Source organism: Penicillium cosmopolitanum, assembly GCF_028827165.1.
Source record: "Penicillium cosmopolitanum strain IBT 29677 chromosome Unknown utg000012l:1.0-3308103.0:1.0-3310761.0, whole genome shotgun sequence".
In the NCBI taxonomy this organism is placed as follows: Eukaryota; Fungi; Ascomycota; class Eurotiomycetes; order Eurotiales; family Aspergillaceae; genus Penicillium; species Penicillium cosmopolitanum.
Window position 1 is genome coordinate 760824 of NW_026622682.1, and position 20761 is coordinate 781584.

At 48.1% G+C, this 20761-nt stretch overlaps 9 protein-coding genes across 9 annotated transcripts; 6 read left to right on the forward strand and 3 right to left on the reverse strand.

Annotated features, from left to right (window-relative positions):
• Positions 1-814: 814 nt before the first annotated feature.
• Positions 815-1438, reverse strand: N7509_013061 (C6 zinc finger domain protein; the record flags this gene model as incomplete). The annotated part of the gene is made up of 1 exon (XM_056637698.1): positions 815-1438. The coding sequence occupies one exon, from the start codon at positions 1436-1438 to the stop codon at positions 815-817; it is 624 nt and encodes a 207-aa protein (XP_056481205.1).
• Positions 1439-2472: 1034 nt separating this feature from the next.
• Positions 2473-4092, forward strand: N7509_013062 (uncharacterized protein; the record flags this gene model as incomplete). The annotated part of the gene is made up of 1 exon (XM_056637699.1): positions 2473-4092. The coding sequence occupies one exon, from the start codon at positions 2473-2475 to the stop codon at positions 4090-4092; it is 1620 nt and encodes a 539-aa protein (XP_056481206.1).
• Positions 4093-4117: 25 nt separating this feature from the next.
• N7509_013063 (uncharacterized protein) lies at positions 4118-6084 on the forward strand (the record flags this gene model as incomplete). Its single annotated transcript, XM_056637700.1, has 3 exons — positions 4118-4984; positions 5089-5590; positions 5669-6084. The coding sequence occupies 3 exons, from the start codon at positions 4118-4120 to the stop codon at positions 6082-6084; spliced, it is 1785 nt and encodes a 594-aa protein (XP_056481207.1).
• Positions 6085-8491: 2407 nt separating this feature from the next.
• On the reverse strand, positions 8492-8905 carry N7509_013064 (uncharacterized protein; the record flags this gene model as incomplete). Its single annotated transcript, XM_056637701.1, has 1 exon — positions 8492-8905. The coding sequence occupies one exon, from the start codon at positions 8903-8905 to the stop codon at positions 8492-8494; it is 414 nt and encodes a 137-aa protein (XP_056481208.1).
• A 262-nt stretch (positions 8906-9167) lies between these two features.
• Positions 9168-9395, forward strand: N7509_013065 (uncharacterized protein; the record flags this gene model as incomplete). The annotated part of the gene is made up of 1 exon (XM_056637702.1): positions 9168-9395. The coding sequence occupies one exon, from the start codon at positions 9168-9170 to the stop codon at positions 9393-9395; it is 228 nt and encodes a 75-aa protein (XP_056481209.1).
• A 1568-nt stretch (positions 9396-10963) lies between these two features.
• On the forward strand, positions 10964-12100 carry N7509_013066 (uncharacterized protein; the record flags this gene model as incomplete). Its single annotated transcript, XM_056637703.1, has 3 exons — positions 10964-11078; positions 11136-11425; positions 11492-12100. 3 exons carry the CDS (start codon positions 10964-10966, stop codon positions 12098-12100), a joined length of 1014 nt encoding a protein of 337 aa, XP_056481210.1.
• Positions 12101-14172: 2072 nt separating this feature from the next.
• N7509_013067 (flavin-containing monooxygenase) lies at positions 14173-15633 on the reverse strand (the record flags this gene model as incomplete). Its single annotated transcript, XM_056637704.1, has 1 exon — positions 14173-15633. One exon carries the CDS (start codon positions 15631-15633, stop codon positions 14173-14175), a length of 1461 nt encoding a protein of 486 aa, XP_056481211.1.
• A 620-nt stretch (positions 15634-16253) lies between these two features.
• Positions 16254-17404, forward strand: N7509_013068 (SDR family oxidoreductase; the record flags this gene model as incomplete). The annotated part of the gene is made up of 3 exons (XM_056637705.1): positions 16254-16578; positions 16633-17026; positions 17116-17404. The coding sequence occupies 3 exons, from the start codon at positions 16254-16256 to the stop codon at positions 17402-17404; spliced, it is 1008 nt and encodes a 335-aa protein (XP_056481212.1).
• A 1051-nt stretch (positions 17405-18455) lies between these two features.
• Positions 18456-19908, forward strand: N7509_013069 (uncharacterized protein; the record flags this gene model as incomplete). The annotated part of the gene is made up of 3 exons (XM_056637706.1): positions 18456-18625; positions 18684-19555; positions 19613-19908. The coding sequence occupies 3 exons, from the start codon at positions 18456-18458 to the stop codon at positions 19906-19908; spliced, it is 1338 nt and encodes a 445-aa protein (XP_056481213.1).
• Between the last annotated feature and the right edge of the window lie 853 nt (positions 19909-20761).

Below are 20761 nucleotides of genomic sequence, written 5' to 3' on the forward strand. Positions count from 1 at the left end.
CATATATCAGGGTCCTCGTACATTATGGGGCGGAGTCATAGTACATTAGTTATTGGGTGAGTTAAACCGAGGGCCAAGAACCTGATAGCCTGAGGTTGGAACTTGGCACCCTTCCCCCGGGGGCAGGGGGGGGCATGCACTGCCTCAATTGACTGCAACGTGTGGACTAGCGCAGGGTTTAGCGTTGAGCTACACTGATTGGATTGAGTGGGGAGACTAGGATGGCTCATTTTGCAATATTAGCACGCGAGGCTATGAGCAGTGTTGACAAAAGCAAGAGCATAACATAGGACAGCGTTGCACTCTTATCTGCAACATTGTGGAAGAGGATTACGTATGTATAATCCACTATCCTAGGCAGCCTTCAAAGTATTCCTTTGGAATATTCTGTTAAATATTTAATAATTATTTTACTAAAGAATTAAAGATGCCCGAGTGTGCGGCCCGGGACCCGAGGAATCCGAATGCCAAGCCGGGCGTCCCGAAGGCACCGAAACACAAAATAACCATAAAACCCCCCCTAGGGTAGAACTACTGTAGGGTAGGGTAGAACCATACTCGTACATCTTATCCCGACCCGATCTTTCGAACTCCAGAACGCTGCAGCCTGAACCTGAACCAACCTGAAACAAACGCTAATCCGCAATACGCTCAATTTAACTCTATTCACCATGTGGCACCGGCATGCCATATGGCTTTGACTTTGACTCTTTGACTCTCTGGGACAGTGCCAGTGCAAGTCCCAGTGCACGGCCAATCAATCCACCGAACAGGCTGAGTGGCAAACCACCACTGGCAGTGACAGTCCACTGATTTAAGCCGCCGCCGCACTGGCACCGGCACTAGCACTACTGGCCGCACCAGCGGCAGCAGCCTCATTCCTTCTCCGAGTTTTCTCCGCCAATGTAATGCAAGTCATCAAGACAAGCAATTGGAACCGCTCACCATGACAAGCATTATTATCAAATGTCAACACGCGGTCGGAACCCTTTAACCCGGAATGACTAGCAAAGACCGCCGCAACGGCCCCTGTTCGATCGTGAACTAGTTCCAAACTCCCTCCTCGCGTGAGAGACATCTTGTGCGTTGGGCGCCAGGTATATTTCTCCAGTCTTCCGCCGACCTCTGCGGTTAGTTTGTATTTTGATGAGCGCCAGCCGTCGCGGTGGATGGTGTCCCAGCGCATGGAGGTGGAGGTGGAGTTTGGGCCATCGCTGAGTCCGATCTCGATGTCTGAGGAGAAATGCTTGTATTTGGATAGGGCGATTATGGGTCCTTCTTTGTTGGTTGTGTGGAAGGTTAGGTCTGGTTTGCCCGGGGTCATTTGGGAGTTTTCCACGTAGAGGTTGTGAGAGCCGGTGATTTCGTAGTGGTGTTTCCAGAAGGTTGTGGTGATGTTGTATCGGGGTGGGAGGGAGGTGTTTTGGGAGTAATACATGGTGATGGATGAGATGGATGAGATGATAAAGTGCTTGGTTTGAGATGATGATTTATTGATGATCTTGAACAGAGGAAACGATTGCTTTTTATCTTCGAGTTCAACTCTTCACAGCCCTCTCCCTCTCTTCTGCTCAACAGCCCTGGAGCAGGGCTGAGCCAGAGTTCTTGAACAAAGGAGCCAATCAGCAACCCGCCCCCACGAAATATGATCGCATCTCACCACTGCTGAAACCAATCCTTAACCCCCCGTCGAGTCTAAAAAGAGTAGTGTCGATGTCAATCCGCCAAGCTTGGCCAGCGCACTGAGATTTGGCCCCCGCGCTAAGCCAAACCGGCACTCATGCGCCGCCGGGATGGCGTTGAGCGGAAGATAGGGCAGTTTTCTGCAGTGGCGGAGCAGTTTGCGGAATTTGGTGGTTGGATTTGAATTTGCTTGAAGTTGAAGTTGAAGTATTTAGGCTTTGACAGACTATTGCTCATCTTGGCTTAGGGGAAGAACTGAAAATAGACTACCAGTGTCCGTGACACTGATAGTACTGACTGGCAGCTGCAGGGGTACTACTACTAGTGTACTCCCGACCGGAGTACAATTTATATCCGATATATACACGGCGGTGCTTTCTCGATTGTGTTAATGATGGAGCCAGAAAGGGGTAACTATTCTACTCGAGTAATTAATAATGAACACTCTTTCATCGCAAATAGCATGTGCAGTTTAAAAACAAGGAGCACTTCTCGTAGTCAAGCTAAGTGTTGCTGTCGACCACGTGACCACACGTGACCCGGCGCGTCTTTTGCAGATTGGCAAACATCCGATTTGGGTAGACTTGAAGCTCCAGATCGACTTTGCTTGACCTGCAATTCTCCCCCTCTCCCTCTCTTGCATTTCTTTGACTCATTATTCTCACCGCATCACTGCGCGCTATCCTTCGACCATTTCTCCCTCAGCCTGATTCCCCTCGAATTGCATTGCTGCTCCTGCAGCTTGCGGCCCAAAACTGCTCCGTCCGTTAATTCTTTGTTTCGAACACAATGTCTTTTGAAGTCCCCTATGACTCGAGTCCGCCGTCCACACCGGATAAGACCAAGACTCAGAGCTTCTTCAGTCACGTCTCGACAACCCCAGCCGGCCTACCCCCATCAGACGCCTCCTTCACCCCCCAAGGCAATCCGACTTCTACCATCTTCAACACCTCTCAACTCGAGTCGCATTCCAAGCAAAATGATTTCGCGACCTCCACCAACTCGCTTTTCACAAAATCCGGCGGTTTCAAGAAGGGCGACAGCATTTTCGGCTCGTCCTTCGGCTCCGACTTTGGCATGCCCAAAACAAAGGCCCCATCATTTGGAACAAAGCAGACTCGTTTCAGCGCTGCGACGAATGGAGGCGGATTCGGTCGGCCCGGAGGTCTTGCCCAGACAAACAACTTCGGCATGTCGAATGGTTTCGCGTCATCGCAGATGAGCGACTTCCAAGAAGAGTATACCAGAGACTTCGAAGACGAACTGGAACCCGAGGAAGAGCAAGTAGAGGAGGAATACGAAGAATATGAGGAGGAGGATGCGGAAGGTGAGATGGATGTAAGCATTCAACAGCCATCAAACCGCCTCAGCTTCCTCGATTCCAACTATGGGAACCCGCTCCCACCGCAATCAACCGGCCTCAACTTCAACGAACCGCGCAAACCCATCTACACAAATCCCACCGATGCGAAGCGCCCCAAACTTGACGAACGATGGGCCACCCGGTCGCCCCTACGCAAAGGAAAGCTGTCCCCGAAGAAGGCCTCGGCCATGCCCTCCATCCTGCACAACCTGTCCTCCCGATCCCGTAGCGCTGCGGTCGACGAACCCGCCGATATGATTATCAACACAGAGGACTCGCTGGGCCGGCTGTACGATGAGCTACGCGAGGCCGAGTACCGACACATCGACCTGGATCAAACTCTGGCCTACGTCGCGAACCGATTGATAAACACCTGGGATACATGCGCCGACCGTAGCGGTATTAAGCGTCCCTACGGCGTCGGGTCTAGCATTGGTCCCGGTGAGAAGGCACCGACTCTGGTCAAGGCCAGCTTCCTCGCTTCTCTTCTTCTTCAGATCCACCATCCTTCCCGCGCGTCCATGCCGATCGCCTCGGCATCCAACCCGGCCGCTCATGCCGCCAACAGTATGGTCAAGGCTCTTCAGCGTGCCAGCGTTGCTACACCAGTTCCTCAGATTCTCCTTGATTGGCTGAATGGTAACCATGCTTCCCAAAACAACGACCTCCAAGCCCTGCGCTATGTCGAGCCCAACCCTTCGGCATCCTCCAACTTCTGGGATATCATCAATGCGGCCATTCTCCGAGGACGATTCGCTGAAGCAGCTGAAATCCTTCGATCCGCGGATTTCAATTTTGCGCGGTCGGCTCTGGAAGATGGTCTGCCTCAACCCGGTTACCGTGGTGTCCAACTACAGAACATCCAACGCTGTGTGAACAAGGCTCTTCAAATTCTCGACTCCTGCCCCGGCTTCTCAGACGACGACTGGGACATTACCGGTTCGGACTGGACTCACTACCGCAAGCGCGTTCTGTCGGCCGTGGAGGATCTGGAAGAGTTTGCCGAAGGCGAGGAACGAGAAGGATGCGGCCGCGCCTCAGAATAATGGATTCCAGGCTGTCAACTTTGGCATGGGGAACTTCGGACAGAACCCTGTGAGCTTTGCGCAGTCAGCGCGTATGGCGGAGAGCCGTGTGCCGTGGACCATCTACACGAACCTGCGATCTCTATACAGAATCATTCTCGGAGATACCACTACCATCAAGACTTACTCACAAGACTGGGTGGAGGCTACAATCGGTCTGACTGTCTGGTGGGATGGCGAGGATGACGATGCTACTGGCGGAATCGATTTCGGCGCCAGCGCCAACAGCATGGACTTTGCACGATCGCGCGGGTCCCGGATGAAGTTGCGAGCTGTTGATCGCAACATGCGAGATGCGTACCTTGCCCGTTTGGATTTGGCCTTCGGTAGCGCTACCAGTGAGCCGTCCGACGACGCCGGCTTCCGCGTGAACACGATGAACGGCCTGGAAGTTGGCCTGGCTTCGGTTTTTGAGGGTAATGTCAACGGTGTGATTGAACTATTGCAATCCTGGTCGCAGTGCGTTGCTGCGGCTGTCACCGAGGTTGCTAGCCTTGGAGGCTGGTTAGAAGCTGGCTCTAAGAAGATGCCTGGTCTCAGCGATAATGACCTGATGGTCCTCTCATACGGACAGAATGGCCCCCCGTCGCGTGGACTCAACAGAGATGACATTCTCAAAAGTTATGCCTTCGGTCTGTTTGACCGTGGCTCTATCGAGAATGAGAGCGGCACCCGCGAAGGCTGGGAGATGGCACTGGAAGTGCTGAGCCGAGTACAGAATGCGGATGCGATGAAAAAGGCCGTCTCGGAGATTGTCGACAAGTTGCCACTGGAGAACACCGCCCAGCTGGATAAGTTGGTGGTCCTATGCTCTGACCTTGGATTAGAAGATCAGGGCCGTAAAGTCTCAGAGGTATGTTCACTTGCACCCATCGCCGAAGCATCAGCATAAGCGCAGCCCCAATTCCACCCAGCATACCCAGCGTCAGATGATACTAACATTACTTCTACCACCAGCGATACGGCGACATGACAACGGAGAAAACCGACAAATTCGGCCTGGCACTCGTGTGCTACGCCCGCGCTCAAAACAGAAGAAAGGTCAAATCCGTCGTCGACCTGCTGATCTCATACTCTCTCGTCCAATCGCGCGCCTACCCAGCCACAGCCGATCTAGACCCAGAGCTACGCTCCATGATCAAGGACCCCAAGGCGTGCCTGTCATCCATTGCCTCGGTCGACGAAGAAGCCGCCCGCATTCTCCAATTTTACCTTAGCGGCTACGCCACACTGCGCCGCTTCTACGAGATCCGCGACGAAGCCTGCTCCCTGGCCGATGGTCAGCGGCCCCGATTCAAACCCCTCGCTAGACGTCGTGCGGCGGCCAAGGCTTTAACTGCTGTCATTAGTAGTGCTGCTGATAATATTTATGGCGGATTGTACGACCCGAGTCGGGATTCCGCTGTGCAAGTTGATGGCCTGCTTGCGCTGTTGGGCGAGGCATTGGTTTTTGTTAATCGTGAGTTTACCCGCAATAACTATAGTCACTTTGGTATGGAGTGGAGTGGTATGGAATTTTACTAACATGCCACAACAGAACAATCACCAATCCTCACAGTCCAAGAACAATTCACAATCCTTTCCGCGATCGAAGATCTAGAAACAATAACCCCGCGCGTCTTCGCCCAATGCGAAGAATGTTTCCGCTCAACTCTCCTCTCCGCCACAGACTCTGCCTCTACCTCTGGCATAAATGCCAACGCGATCCTCAAGAAATCAGTCTCCTCCCTCTCAGCTTCGACATTCTCCCTAATCGGTTCCTCGGATCTTCTCCCTTCTACTTCTGCCGCTACGTCTTCAGGCGTCCTGGTTCCACCGCCTGGCTCTGAGAGTCAGCGCGGTTGGGATTGGAGGGTTGGGTTGCAGGTTGATACGTGTGGACGGGATGTGCTGTCTTTGTTGAGGGTTGGTCTTGCGAGGGGGTTGAGTTTTGGGGCTTTGGGGCGTGTTTAGGGGATGGATGGGTTCTGTGAAGTTGATGTCGCTGTCGCTGTCGATGTCGATTTTGAGAGAACCTTGAATGTTTAGTGAGAAAACACACCTGTCGGCGTTTTGTTATTTGTTTTAGCGCTTCCAGGCATTATCGTGGATGTTATGTAGCTTGTTGGTTGGATTGAATCATAATTTTATTTTATCCAGTCTTGGAGAACGCCCTAGTATTACGTATTACTAGTATTATGATTGATACCAGTACTCCCGAGGTTGTAGTCCTGGTTGGAGCCTGATAACTGACTAGTGCGGACTCGAACTGGAGTACCAGTGGTACTATTACTAGTCAGTAGTAAGAAGCCTAGAGTAGTACCTCCTCCGAGTCTTTGGCCATTAGATCAGCTCCATTCGACTCGACTCGACTCGGTTCAACTATTAATTCCCCGGTAAACGCGCTTTCCATCTAAATACCTGATATCCTATACAATGAAGTCATAAACCCCAGCACGCAAAAGCAAAAGCAAAAGCAACTTGAAACAAGAACCATAATCCTTGGAAACAATGAGACCCCAGGCCCTCAACTTCCAATGAAACCACCCACATGAAACAACCATGCACAACCCGCAGTAGTCCCCGTCGACCCCAGCTGAACCGAACGCAACCCGTTCAAGTTGCAGATTGCACATGGCATGGGATACTCAGCCCTACGAACCATGCGACCCCTGTCAGGACCGAGAGATAGTCCCGGTAGTATGGTGCGTATGCGGGATAATCAAGTCTAGACCAGGGTAAGTGATGTCGGGGTCCGGTTTCGTCTGGTCTGCCTCAAGATAAAATCAAATCAATTTCTGTCTCGCTCAGTGATAGGGATGGGCCGTCAGCAGCTGAACGTGGATGCCTGATGATTTGGTTTACTCCACTATGACACTATGACTCGAGTAACTATTGTATGTCGGGGTTCACGATGAGGAGGAACGGGAGGTCTGTTATTGGTTGTTTCTTTTCTTTTCTTTTTCCTTTCGCTTGTCTTTTGTCTGCTTCTGCAGGATGAAGGTTTGCGCTCTTCGTACGGAGTGACCGAGTATGTATTGCTAAAGTAAAAATAAAATATCTACTACCACGGCTCGTGGTAAGTTTCGAGCACGGCCGAAAGCTTGGGTGGGACTAAACTCATTATGTAGGGCTTGTATCTATTTTGTCTACTAGTATGGAGTAATCGGTTTTATTTTGGGTACAGGAATTTAGATATCTCCAGCCACAGTTCGATACAATGGAGATGATAGAGATGATAGAGATGATAGAGTGCAGTGTATGTATAGATCGCCAGGTGCATTATGCAATGTACCACTAGTACGCATGTAACTCGTACAGATATGTACTCTACATTCTGCAGTCACCGACTATTCCCCCGCAAACCAACCTCTAACGTATACGAATCAGTCACACATTAACGGTGTACTATCAAGCTGGCACCATCCCCAGGGCTGCATCTGCATCTGCACCTGCAGCCGCGGGTGCGAATAAACTACCTAGGTAAGCAAGTGTAATTCACAATTTCCGAGTCCAGTCCAGTGACAGAAATGAGGCGCAGCCCCCACCTTGTGCCCAGCTTCCCAGGCAGAAACTCACTAAATCAGACTAAGGCAGCGTATTTCCATCATTTGACCAGTCGGAGAAGCATGCTAGTCTCTAGCGTGACTCCACTCTAAACGCAAAGCAGGGCAATGGGCAATGGGCAAGGCAGAACATGCAGAGCCGAGCCACAGATGAGGATGATGGTGATCCACCGTGCTTTCAGCCTCGCACTGATTTCCTGCTCACCGACTCCCTCCGCGAAATGGATGTCTGACCGCGGCGAGGTTTATGGTGTGTTCACCGTTTCTTTGCCAAGCCACACCCACTTCCTCCCCTCCTCCCTTCTCCCTTTTCCATTTTCAGAGTTGTGTTCTATTTTGCTCTCTGCTTTCTGCTTTCTTGGATTAGTTTGATAGGAGTCTCTTTCTGGTTTGGCGTTGATTACATGAGAAGTGTGGCGAGGGAGAGAGCTGGTGGTGGGGCTGTGATGGGCTGGTGTTTCCGAGTTTGAGTCTTGGTCCGACATGACGCATCGCAACTGTACGAGTATTGTAGAGTTGGGTATGGACATGAACTACGGAGGCATTATCATGGACTTTCTTCTTTGCTTCAATTTGTTTTTATCTATTATTATTTTCTATCAAACGTGAATTGTGTTGAACTAGAATGTGTTTCTTTGCCCTAAGGTTGGTTGCATCACTTCTCCAATTTAACGACTGTACAGACATCCGAGTCAATATCATAACATCTCCATAACCCAACTTAGAAAGCATCTACTCCGTACCTTCCGTAAACCACCTACCCCCCTTATTAATAGCCATCCGAACTGACCAAGTGGATCGCCAACCGGGGTACGCTAGGCCACGCTGTACTCCATCAGGGCAAGATCCCCCAACGCTAACTGGCTGAACGAACAATACCAAGCTAAGCTCTCCGACATCTTCAGCTCTTCGTATCCACCGATTGGCGCGTGCGTCGGTCTTTTCCGGTGACCCCTCCCACTTTCACTGACCTTTCTGCCTGGGGCGGCCAGTCCATGTCCCATAGGGCTGGCCGTTGGATGGCCTTGCATGCGGGTCTTGCATTGCACTTGCTTTGCTTCACGGGCCAGGGCAATGCGCGGTTCCACCGGGATGATCTGCGAGGAGTCAGAGGTGAGCGATGGAGTCGTTTGGTGTCGTTTGGTTTGGTTTGGCTTGGTTTGGTTTGGTTCCGTTCCAGCTGTATATAACAGGCTGGGATTTTGACTTCCAAGGTTCTTTTTCTTCATTGTGCAGACCTGTCTTTCTTTCGACATCCCAATTTTGTTTTATATTCTCTTCTTTTCTCGCAATCGTTGACGACTCTCTTTGTTGTGTTCGGTTTTGACTTCGCTTCCACTTCACTTCCACTTCCTCTTCAACTTGACTTCGGGCTGGATCTCGCTGCATTCGCTTCGACAGCTTTGATCTTCTACATTTCTCCACCTCGCATTAACACCTTCAACCATCATCACCCTCATTATAATTCCACTCATCTACACTCCAGTCAAAATGTGCTACAAGGTCGTCGAGCGCTACTCCGTCTGCAAATGCGTCTACTTCCAACACTCCATTGACCCATGTTCCGCCTACGGCCAACGCGGCCATTCCATTCAAGAAAAGACCGTGCTAGTTGGCTACGCCTGTGCACGACACTCTGCCCACTCCTCCCCCACTTCACCTACGACCGGCCGCTGGCCTGATTCTGGATACTCCAGTTCGAAGGGATCAGGCAGGTAGATCGGCGTAGAGGGGTGGTTTCAGTCTACTGGTTAGACTGGCTGGTAAACCACTTGGTATCTCTATGTTTCTACGATGCTATCTGTCACGCTATGCGATGCGATGCGATGCTATGATCCTTTTCCGGGAAACTCCTCTTGATGAAGAGTTCGGTTCGGTTTTGTTTGGCTCTGGTTGGGTTGGGTTGGGTCGGGGCTCATGAGAACAGTTATGGACGATGCGACGATGAGACAATGTGCGACAATGTTTTTAATTTTCACTTTCACGCGGTTACGAGGTCTGGCTGGAATCATTCTGCTCTTCTCTACAATCACAGAATCAAGATCATCACCCCGGGCGGGTGAGATATGATATGGATGACGAGGGAGCGCGGGGAGGAGGGGAATCGGGACGGGCGCCGGTCGCCTTTTCAGCTTGGATTAATCTATGTGATCAATCAGATTGTATTTCCGGGCGAAATACGATAATTGTCTCACGACTTCTGATGGTGAAATTTGCTGTACGATGGATGAGGAAAGGCATTCTATTCAACTCGTTTCGTTTTTCGCATTTGATATCGCGTTTGTGGATTCGCCGGACGACTTGTAAAGTACATTGCACTGCTCTTTTTTTTCTCACGTCTTTCCTTGACGGCTTTCAGAACTAGTGATGTCGTTTCTACTCGGGCAGTAGGCTGCATGGGCTACCTGAAGTTGTTTTGTTTGTTTTTCGCTCTTCACTTTTGACTTTTCTTTTTCTTTTGCGTTCTTTTTGCTACGCTGGTTCTGTAGCACTGCATCCTGCATGGGCGAGCGAGTATATTCTGTCGTTATCAGTTACTATTAAACAACATCCACACTTTGGTTGGTTTCTGTCACGGTAAAACGTAGAGTGTGCAAAATGCGTTGGTATGAATATGGGTCCCACCTGGGCATCTCACTGATTGCAGCTCTCCTTTGCTTGGAGGATAGATCCAGAAACATGAGTCCTATTATCCTGGATCATGAGCTCGGCAGTTTTAGATCTGGTGTATTGTAAATAGAATTCGAATGTGCCAGTGGCGCTTGGTCAAATGCTTGGTATCGAGTGCCTTCTCCTTGGGTTATGCGTCAGAGACCCGGGGGCGCCGTTGGATGCGCTGTCTCAGCCACTCGGTCTGCTGACATTAATTCATCCATGCACTGCCAATAGAATAAGTGGAATGGCGAATATTAAATCTGAATTCCGATTCGCCGTCTCGGAAATTTAAATGGAGGATTTGACACTCAGCCTCAAATTGGTCAAGCTTTGCTGTTTGCTGACAGTCCCTTTATCAGTTAGTTAACCCATTAGTAAGACATTCAAGCACACTCAGACTCTGCTTCACCCCAGAATTCTTTACTAACATCGATTTGCTCTCTAGGATTGATTCAAATGCAATTTTGGCGACTTTCCGGCTTTTCCTGCCACTCTTCTCCATCACATCCGACTGCCCCGCCCGGAATTCCCGAGTTCCCCAGTCCGGGGCAATCGCTTGCTATAAAACTGCCCCTCACGCCACCTGTCGCAAAAATTCAATACTGGAACTCATACCACTCAAAGGCTATATCATGCCGACCGATAATCCCCTCACAACGCTCTACAAAGAGGTCGACGGCAGCAAGATCTCCACCGACGTCTATCTGCCCCCGTCGGACGCGTCGTCACCCCAAAAATATCCCGTCGGTAGGTCCGATCAACCTCGTCCAATCGTCACGAGGACCAAATTTAACATACTCACAGTCATTGACATCCATGGCGGTGCTTTCATGCTCGGCCACTCCCGCATGGTCTCCATCCCCCAGGTAAACGACTGTCTGGACCGAGGCTGGATCGTGCTCGTTCCGAACCATCGGCTTTGTCCCGGAGTGAACTTGTTAGACGGGCCGATGCGGGATATCCGCGATCTACTAGCCTGGATCCACGATGGCCATCTCGAACAATTTCTAAAGGACCATGGGCCTTACCAGGCTGATCTGGAAAATGTCGCTGCGTTCGGAACCTCGTCTGGCGGCCATTTAGCTCTTAGCTTGGTATGCATCAACCCATCTACCGCACAACCCAATTTCCTTTTGAATGCCAGAGCTAACTAAATACAGGGTTTCAACGTCCCAATTCCCGCAAAAGCAATCTTCTCCCTCTACGGCACAGTGAATTTCTCAAACCCACTCTGGTCAAAACCAATCCCCCACGTCGCCGCCAAACTTCCCAAAGATCTTTCCCTGGAATTTCTCAACAAGATCTATGACGAATTTCCCATCCCGACGGATTCCTCTGTTTCGTTAGAAGGCCAGACTGAATCTGGCGTGTCCAAGGGTCCTGATTTCTCAAAGGCCCGAGACGCGTTCGCTTTTACACAGATCGCGGGCGGAATGGTCACAAGTGCTATTTACCCCCAGAGTCAGAGTATTGACACCAAGTTCGATCTTGTTGATCCGGCGAGGAATGTCACGGCGAATTTCCCGCCGACTTATATCGTGCATGGGCAGGCTGATACGATGGTTCCTATTGATCTTAGTAGGGATTTCTTGGCAACACTGAAAGAGGCGGGTGTCAGGTGTGGAATGACCGAGGTTCCTGGGGAGGAACATACTTTTGCGGCTATGATGGAGGTTGGGTCGAAGACTTGGTGGTTGCAGAGGGAGGGATTTGATTTCCTTGAGGAGATTATTGGGAGAGGGCCTAAGAAGGGGCGATTTTCAAGTTGATGCTAAACAAAGGCCAGAGGCGGCTATTTTCCCATTTGTATATACATTTGCTTTTTAACTTAGTCAAATACAGAACGAAATTCAATTATCTGAGGAACTAATATCCATCTCCATTCTGGAAACACCCAAAGTCTGATGGAGGGCTGCTAAATGGACCACCCTTTTTGCTAAATAGACCATGGGCCCTTCCGAATCCAGAGTAGTATGTAATCTCCATACGACTTTGGATACATTTAATCTACGTCTATAGCTCTGCGAAAGTTTCTAGCCCCTTGTTGACCTCTCTAGTCTTCCTATGGAAGACTAGTACCTACTTGAGATGGAATAGAGTAGCTAATATATTCTATCCTGGGTAGGTCCTAATCTGCTATTAGAAGATAGTAACTAGTAATGATAGATAATAGGTAGTAAAGAAAGTCACAGATAATACTAAAATTTACAACCTATTTCTGTCAAATAACTGAGTTAAAAGTTGCTTTAAGTTGCGCTGTATTCACATTTGAATTGAAAGGGGGTTTTTTGTATCTCAAAACCCAATTTGTCATCCGAAAATTCTTTAGAACCGAAGCAATGCATCAAGTTCCCCCAAGAAGAGACTGGAGTCGGTATGATCAAAAGGCATGGGTCTAATATCTTGCCTAGGTATAGGATGGGTCGGCATCTGCAATACACCATATGCTACTTTCGAGTTTGTATTTTCCAATTCTTGAGCCGTGGTATTTGCCTTCTGCTGAAAAGTTTGGGAACGTGAACTGGGGCGAGGCTGGTCACCACTCGCGGAATAGCCTGATTTTCGGTCAAACCCAAAGTAACTGCTGGCAGGAAGGCATCTCCGGTCGCTCTTAGATTTGATTCTCTCTGGAGGGATTATTCTCATAACTTCTGAGAACATTGAATATATAGCGCTCCATCGTGGCACCTCGTGATCGATTCCATGCGGCAGTGGCAATTCATATTTGAGGTGCCGTCGCGTAGGAGAATCTTTAACGACCTGTTCTCCTACTGGTCCATATTCTCTTACCGGTCTATTTTGACAAAAATAAATATTTAGCATGGTCTGGATCTCAAGCTAGTGTTATATCGAAAAGCAGCACAGTACCTAACCGGTCGCTCCCCTAGTAAACACGGCTGGCCTTCACCGAGGCAGAAGATGCACTGGTAATGGTTCGGACTCCTGACGCATCGCTTTTTTCGAGAAAAGCAGGCTTGACAGGCTGGAGAAGAATGATTCCTACTGGCAGAGGAAAGACAGTTCTTTATAGCATCCTCTTGTATTCCCTTGGGGGTGTTGAGTGGCCGAATTTCTCTGTATATTTTCTTCATGTCCGCGTTATTGGACATAGAAGCTTGGAGAGAGGTCCAGAAAATGTTCTGTAGAGCATATTTATGCCATTTCTTACTGTTTTACAATCCACATTTCAGAGTAAGAATAGAAGCTCTTGTTGAAACTCCCGTCATCCACGGATCCTTATGCATCCATTTGAGCCTCGGCATCTCTTGAACTTGGTTAGGAGAATTCAAACATCGGATGGGTCGTTCATGCTTTCCGACCGCCGAAATCCGAAGTCCTGACCAATCAAAATGTCTGACTTTCGGTGCGCCACCGGAATAAATTATCTATCTTTTGTGTCTCTCAGATTTTAAGATTTTAGTAGAATAGGACCGCTTTGGTCGCAGTGCTTTTGATCCAGTGTGGAAAGAAGGCTACCAGTCATGATCGTGTCTATGTATGTTTTCCACTGTCTGTTTTGCAACTTGAATGTCAGTATGCTCAATAATCTCGTCGCTACCTGAATTGTGATTATTAAATCTACATTTTAGCACCTATTTTCCCTTGTGATTTTACAGAATAGACAGTCACGGGGCACCAAAGCTCAAGTTGATTTTAGTTTGGTCTTTCTAGAACAATATACTCTTTGGTGTCTACGGTCAAGTATGATTTATTGATGGATGTCTCTAATAACATCATGAAAAAAAGAAAATGAACGATTCAACTCAACTGTCGCTCTTATTATCAAAGGTACAAAGCAAAACAAAGATTCGTATAGAGAAAAGGGTGCACGAAGCCACATTCAGGAAGAAAGCTTCAATCCTTGAGAAAGATCACCAAATTTTGCAAAGTACAAATCAGAAAAGTAATTTGCTCGACCGATCCACGGTCGCTGAGACGCTCCTTTGGGCAATTGTTCGTTCGCGCGCGTGATGTAGGTGGAATTCAGATTTAGTATCGGACCTGGCTCAAGTTGCGTCGAATCTGAGAGATCAGGACAAGCAACGGAATAGCCTTTGCTTTCCATGAGCTTGAGCAGTCGACAAATAGACAACATACTAGCATCCGCACCCAATGTCCAAGAGGCATTGGTATATCCCAGCAGAATGGCAGCATTAGGAAGGTCTTGGAGCATCAGGCCATTCCACATATACTTCTTTGACATATCAAACTTCTCTCCATTCACTATTATGCGAATACCACCCGCCAGCTGCAGTTTGAGGCCCGTTGCTGTGATGATGGTATCAGCGGATAGCCTTTGACCTGAGGTCAACTGGATCCCATCCGAGTCAATTGTTTCGATGATTCCTGTCTCCACCTGAGCCTTTCCAGAGCAAAGGGCTTTGAAAAAGTCACCGTCAGGGCAAAGACAAAGTCTCTGTTCCCATGGGTTGTAGCGTGGGTTGAAATGTGGATTCAACGGAATGCCCAAGGGAAGTTGTGCTGAAGTCTTCTTTTCGATAGCCGCCCTCACAGCAGCAGGATACCATCGGGAGAATCTGAACATAAACTGGGCGGAACCAAGATACCACATTCGGTTAAAGTAGTACGCGATCTTGGTTGGTAGAATCCGACTCAGCCAGCCTCTCTTCATAGAATTTGGAAGGGAGAAAATGTAAGACGGGCTCCGTTGCAGCATGGTAACGCGGCTTGCCTTTTTGGCTAAATTCGGGACCAGAGTTACGGCGGTAGCGCCACTGCCGATGACGATAATGCTCTTGTCGGTATAGTCAAAATCTTCTGGCCAGAATTGCGGGTGAATAACATTGCCTTGAAAGTCTTGTATACCAGGAATCATCGTCTGTAGCGCCTTATGATAGTCGTAATAACCTGTTCCAAAGATCAGAAACTTCGCAGAAAACCGAGCTTCGGTACCATCATGGTCAACATCAATCGTCCACATCTGTTGATCCCATTCAGCAGATTGCACACTATGTTGAAAAAGAATGTGAGGGGTGATATTATGGGCGGTTGCAGCATCTTTGAGATATGCTACAATATTCTTTCCTTCGGCAATCGGGTTTGGCTGATTCCAGGGATACCAAGGGAAACCAAAGGTATAAAGATCAGAGTCAGAGCGAATTCCCGGATAGCGAAAAAGGTCCCAAGTGCCCCCTATGCTATCCCGAGCTTCTAATATGGCATATCGGTAATCAGGGAAATCACTCGCTAGCCGATATGCAGCATTGATACCAGAAATACCAGCGCCAATGATTATGCCGTCGAAAGAAGGAGTTGCGCTTGCAGGAGTAGCTTCGCCCATTTTGAAAACAAATCAAGTAGGAATACAAAGGTAGCTTGGAGTCGAAAATAGGATGTAACTTTGAATTATATTCAAAAGGGAGAATATGAGTACGAGCTTCTCCAGGGTCCTTATTTTAGGTCAGTCTATCTTCTAGCGTTCTTGGTTTTGTGCTGCCGAGCTCCGAGGTTAATTAATTATGCACCGGCATTCCAAGGTTTCATTCATTGTCGCATTTGGAGCCGGAACTCAGCGGATAAAATGAGGTATATGTAATAGTGGCAGTTTTTGCGCGGATAGGCTTTAACCCCCGCTCGCGGTTCATGAAGGCCATTTCCTTTTTTTTGCCTCTCAAGCGGGGAAGATACAGAAACTGGAAAGCATGAAACGTGATATTCAACAAATTACGGTGGGAAATGGGCTTTGCTGGAAGTTCATTTGTCAAGAAGAAGCATATCCCCGGCTTTCGGAAGTCATGCACCGAGGCATTAGTCTAACCGCCTCGGTCATCTCGAACTCCGAGCACTCATAAGATAGGCTCACTTAGTTTGGACCTTTAAGAATGGCTTTATTGGACTCGATTAGACACCAAACCAGACAGCCCTCCTTGCTATATTCCGATAGGACACAACGCATACATGATGTCGGTGGCCAAGTTCATTCTCGATACGTCTCAGGGGCTTATTGACAAGCTCCCTGACCAATTGCAGCGCATTATTCTTCTCCCGTCTATACGGAAAGGACTCGCGGTTCTTGCGGCACTGCAGTTTCTTAGGAGTTTCAATAGTTACCTTTCCCGAGGAGCACAAAACAATTGGGTGCGGCTCGCGCCGTGGGATCCTTCTAAAGAACTAGTGGTTCTTACAGGCGGTTGTAGTGGAATTGGGAAGCAAATCTTGGCAGATTTGACGAATTTGAAGGTTAAAGTGATCATCCTAGATGTTAAAGAGCCAACATTTGCACTACGTATGCAAGACCGGTAATCTTATGACCTGGCACATTGGCTAACTTCGGACATAGCCGCCAACGCAACCTTTTACCAGGCAGACATCACGTCTTCCTCGATCCTGAAAGAGGTAGCTGGTAAAATCCGAAAAGAACATGGCAACCCCACAATTCTCATCAACAACGCTGGCGTCGCAGATGGGGGCACCATTCTTGAAAAGTCGGAAGAATCGATACGTTTGACTATGGATGTTAACCTGCTTTCACATTTCTGGACGGTTAGAGAGTTTTTGCCCAGTATGATCCAGAAGGACCACGGGCATATAATCACCATCGCAAGCGCGACGAGCTTCATTACAATTGGTCAGATTGCAGACTACACGTGTTCAAAAGCCGCTGCTGTTGCTTTCCACGAGGGCTTGACGCAGGAATTGAAATATTGGTATAAATCAAAGAAAATCAGAACAAGGTGAGTCACTGCTTCTTAGAAATGATATTCACTCTATTCCACAACGATCAATCATGCAATCGAAAGGGTTACTGACGACAGCGACATAGTATTGTCCATCCCTTTTGGGTTCGTACTCCTATGATTGATGATATGATCAAGGCAGGGCACAAGTTCGGTGAGCCAATCATGAGTACAGAGGAGGTGTCTTCTGCTATTGTTAAGCAGATTACGTCTCAAAATGGAGGCCAGCTTATTGTGCCTAACTCTCACGCACATATAACACTACTGCGTGCTTTGCCCTGTTGGATTCAGGAGAGGGTGAGAGACGGGGCCTCAAAGAATTTTGTGAGGCTTCGTGAGCTTCAGGACCAAATGAAGACCGAAAACCGCCTATAACCGACAGATCTTAAAACAGCAAAAGTTGCAATTTCCAATATTTTGGAGAAGAAGCATATACCTGTCCGAGCTATACGATGGTTGGTTGCTTGCTTGATGTCATTGCCCTGAGACGATGAACGGAGTGGAAAGGGTGTCTCTTGGCTATACTGCATACAATGCACACACCTCTGTATCTCAATTCATTCCCTACGTACACTACATAAGGCTTATCGGCCATTCGAATCTCCACATACCTAAGCTAAAGGCAGCACTAACCGCTGTCCTGGTTGGCTATCGGTTACCCGAGCCGATAACTAGTAGGATGTTCTGATAACCCTTGATTAGTATGTAATCTATACCCCAGATATCATGGTACAGCCGCAAAGCCTCAGTGGGGTTGCCAGATTCCTCAACTTGTCCGTGCGCCTTTCAAACAGAAACTCCGATTGGATTGAACATTCTCATTTGTCCTTATCATTGTTCCTATATCATCAACTCCTTCTTTAAGGTCTATTTAGTCTATAGTTGTTTGGGTTTTGTTGCAAATTTATTTTAATTTGATAGGCAGAAAGTTCATAGCGCTGCAGTTATGATGGAAACATTTTATATTAAAAAGAAACGTTGTAAAACCAGATTCAAGTATTGCGATAACTAGTGCGTGCCCCTGTTCCTGAGAAAAGCCCCACTTGAAGTAGCTATATCTGGTATCGCAGCTGTGGAACGTTTGGAAAACTCCCAGTCGGGTCTCGGCAAACCCTCCGAGTCCCCTCCTCCCCCCAACCAAACCGAGGTAAGTTGGAACTTCCCCTCATTGTTTTCCTACAAGAAAAAAAACCCGCTACTGCTAACCCCATTAATATCGCTTTGTCTTCGTAGTTTATTGGCCAATGATTCTGGTATTTGGGGTTTCTCGATGATACCTACTAGTAGGTAGGCCTTGCACTTTGAACGCATACTTGCCTTATATCACAACTGACCACCAAGATTTCCCCTCTGGCCAGCGAGACTGCGTTTCCGAGTCTCCCATATTTCCAGCCTCGACCATTAAACTCTTCCGAAGAGGTTTGCAATGGCCTTGGAAGACAAGAAGGGGTCCGACCTCGATGCCCATGAGCATGATATATTTGCCATGGTGGAAACTCAGGACTCACCCACATCTCCGCCTGCTTTTATCATCGACGGTGGTCTCCACGGCTGTCTTCAAGTCCTTGGTGCCTTTTTAATTCTGTTCAATGTCTGGTGAGTTGAACCCATATGTTGTGCTTGAAGTAGATCCGAGGGGCTTATTGTATAAAAGGGGAATTAACTTTGCGTTCGGAACATTCGAGAGTTTCTATGCTCTTACTTACATTCCTTCATTCACGGCATCTTCCATATCGTGGATTGGTACTATTCAATCTTGGCTGCTGATTGCCTGTGGTATCTTTTCCGGTCCGCTTTTTGATCGCGGCCACTACGCGGTCATGCTCCTATCCGGAAGTGTTTTGGCCGTTTTTGGGTTCATGATGCTCAGTCTCTCTCATAAATACTACGAGATTTTTTTAAGTCAAGGTGTATGTATGGGGCTCGGATTCGGACTGTTATACACACCAAGTATTGCATTGGTCAGTCGCTCTTTCACACGCAGACGAGCTTTGGCGCTGGGTGTAGCCACAAGCGGTGCACCTGCAGGAGGCATCGTCTATAACGTCATGTTCAACCAACTTATCCTGAAGACAAGTTTTGCCTGGACGGTCCGCATTATGGGGCTAGTGATGTTGGTCTTGTTTACTGTCGCTGCTGTTCTTCTCTTCTCCCAAAGAAAAGCGATGGAAAACATTGATGAAAGCCGACCAAGAAAGCTCATTGACCTGAGGGCATTCAAGGATCTCCCTTTTTGGAGCTTCACCTTGGCCAACCTTTTAATCTACCTCGGGTATATAACGCCCTATTATTACATTCCGACTTATGCGCAGACGACGCTACACACATCACAGTCGCTGGCTTCATATGTACTCGTGATCTCACAGGCTTCATCAATAATCGGCCGCGTTGGTACAACTTGTTTAGCTTACTACTACGGCTCAATGGTATCATGGATTCTTTGTGCGTTGCTCTCCGGCATTCTATGTCTGAGCTGGATAAGTGCCAACACTCTTGCGCGTTTTATCCTTTATTCGGCATTTTACGGTGAGCAAGTCTCTTTCGTGTTGGTTGTCAACAGATGTGTCTAATGCAGTATTATAGGTGGTATATCTGGTGCCCTGGTTCCTCTTCCGCCAAGTGTATTTTCACATGTCTGTCCAGATTCCAAATCCCTGGGAACTTGGTTCGGAATGGCGCAAAGTATCAGCAGCATTGCGTCGCTTACGGGACCGCCAATCGCCGGAGCACTCGCTTCCATTGGCTCTCGGAGTAGTAAAAACCTCAATTTTCTCGGCATTCAACTCTTTGGTGGCATTACCATGATTCTTGGTGCATTTGAATTGATGCTCTTGTGGTATTTACTTCGCAAGACCAGAGACAAGAAGGGTATATTTTGAAGTACATAATTGTTGATGGTTCTTCAAACTCCAAAGATAGCTCATCGGTGTCAAACTTAACCTGAAGCTCCACAAAAGCCAAATGTTATACTTGTTTTGAGAATGATATATCCTTAACGTAAGAGGGAAAACAATTTGAACTCGAAACCAGTACCGAAACTCGACATCGGCTTGGGAGAAACCCTTATCCATGGATATCGGATCCTTCGAATCACCGATCTCTACGTCTTAGAAATATATCCTGCCCAGTAAAAGGATTTAACCCAGAATTTCCAAGTTTTTCACTGTCCCCCTGGGCAAATCATACTTTCGTCGTTGATTACCCTAGTCTATCATCAAATTACTGAAAAAGCCATTTCAATAATTGCCAGTACTCGGCCAACTTCCGGACTTAGGCCAAGCTATTCCTGTACCTAAGGCTGTCTCGGCGTTCGGTAGTGGCAGCTCGGAGGTCGGCAGACCCTAGACTAGATCTCAATACACCGATCATCATATCTCTATAATGAACCTACATTTTGTAAATGGAAGAACGCAAAAATTAATAACAGGTGTAGGTGGAGCCAAATATACGAATCGGTAGAATTACTGTCCAAGAAACTACGATAGATCGCCTGAGGAGCGAGTTAGACGTAGTCAATTTCCTATTACTTTCCCGAACTCCGAGCTAAATGGAGACGCGACCGAGGGATGCCATGCTGCCTTTTTAGGGCGACCATGTGCTAGCCCGGTGAGATACACGCCTAATACTTTCGAAAAGCTTTTCTTGTTGAATACTGAAATCGGATACGGCTCAACTTCATCCCGGCTTTGTACATTACGAACTTTGCTGTAGTAGTTTCGAGCCGTGTCAACG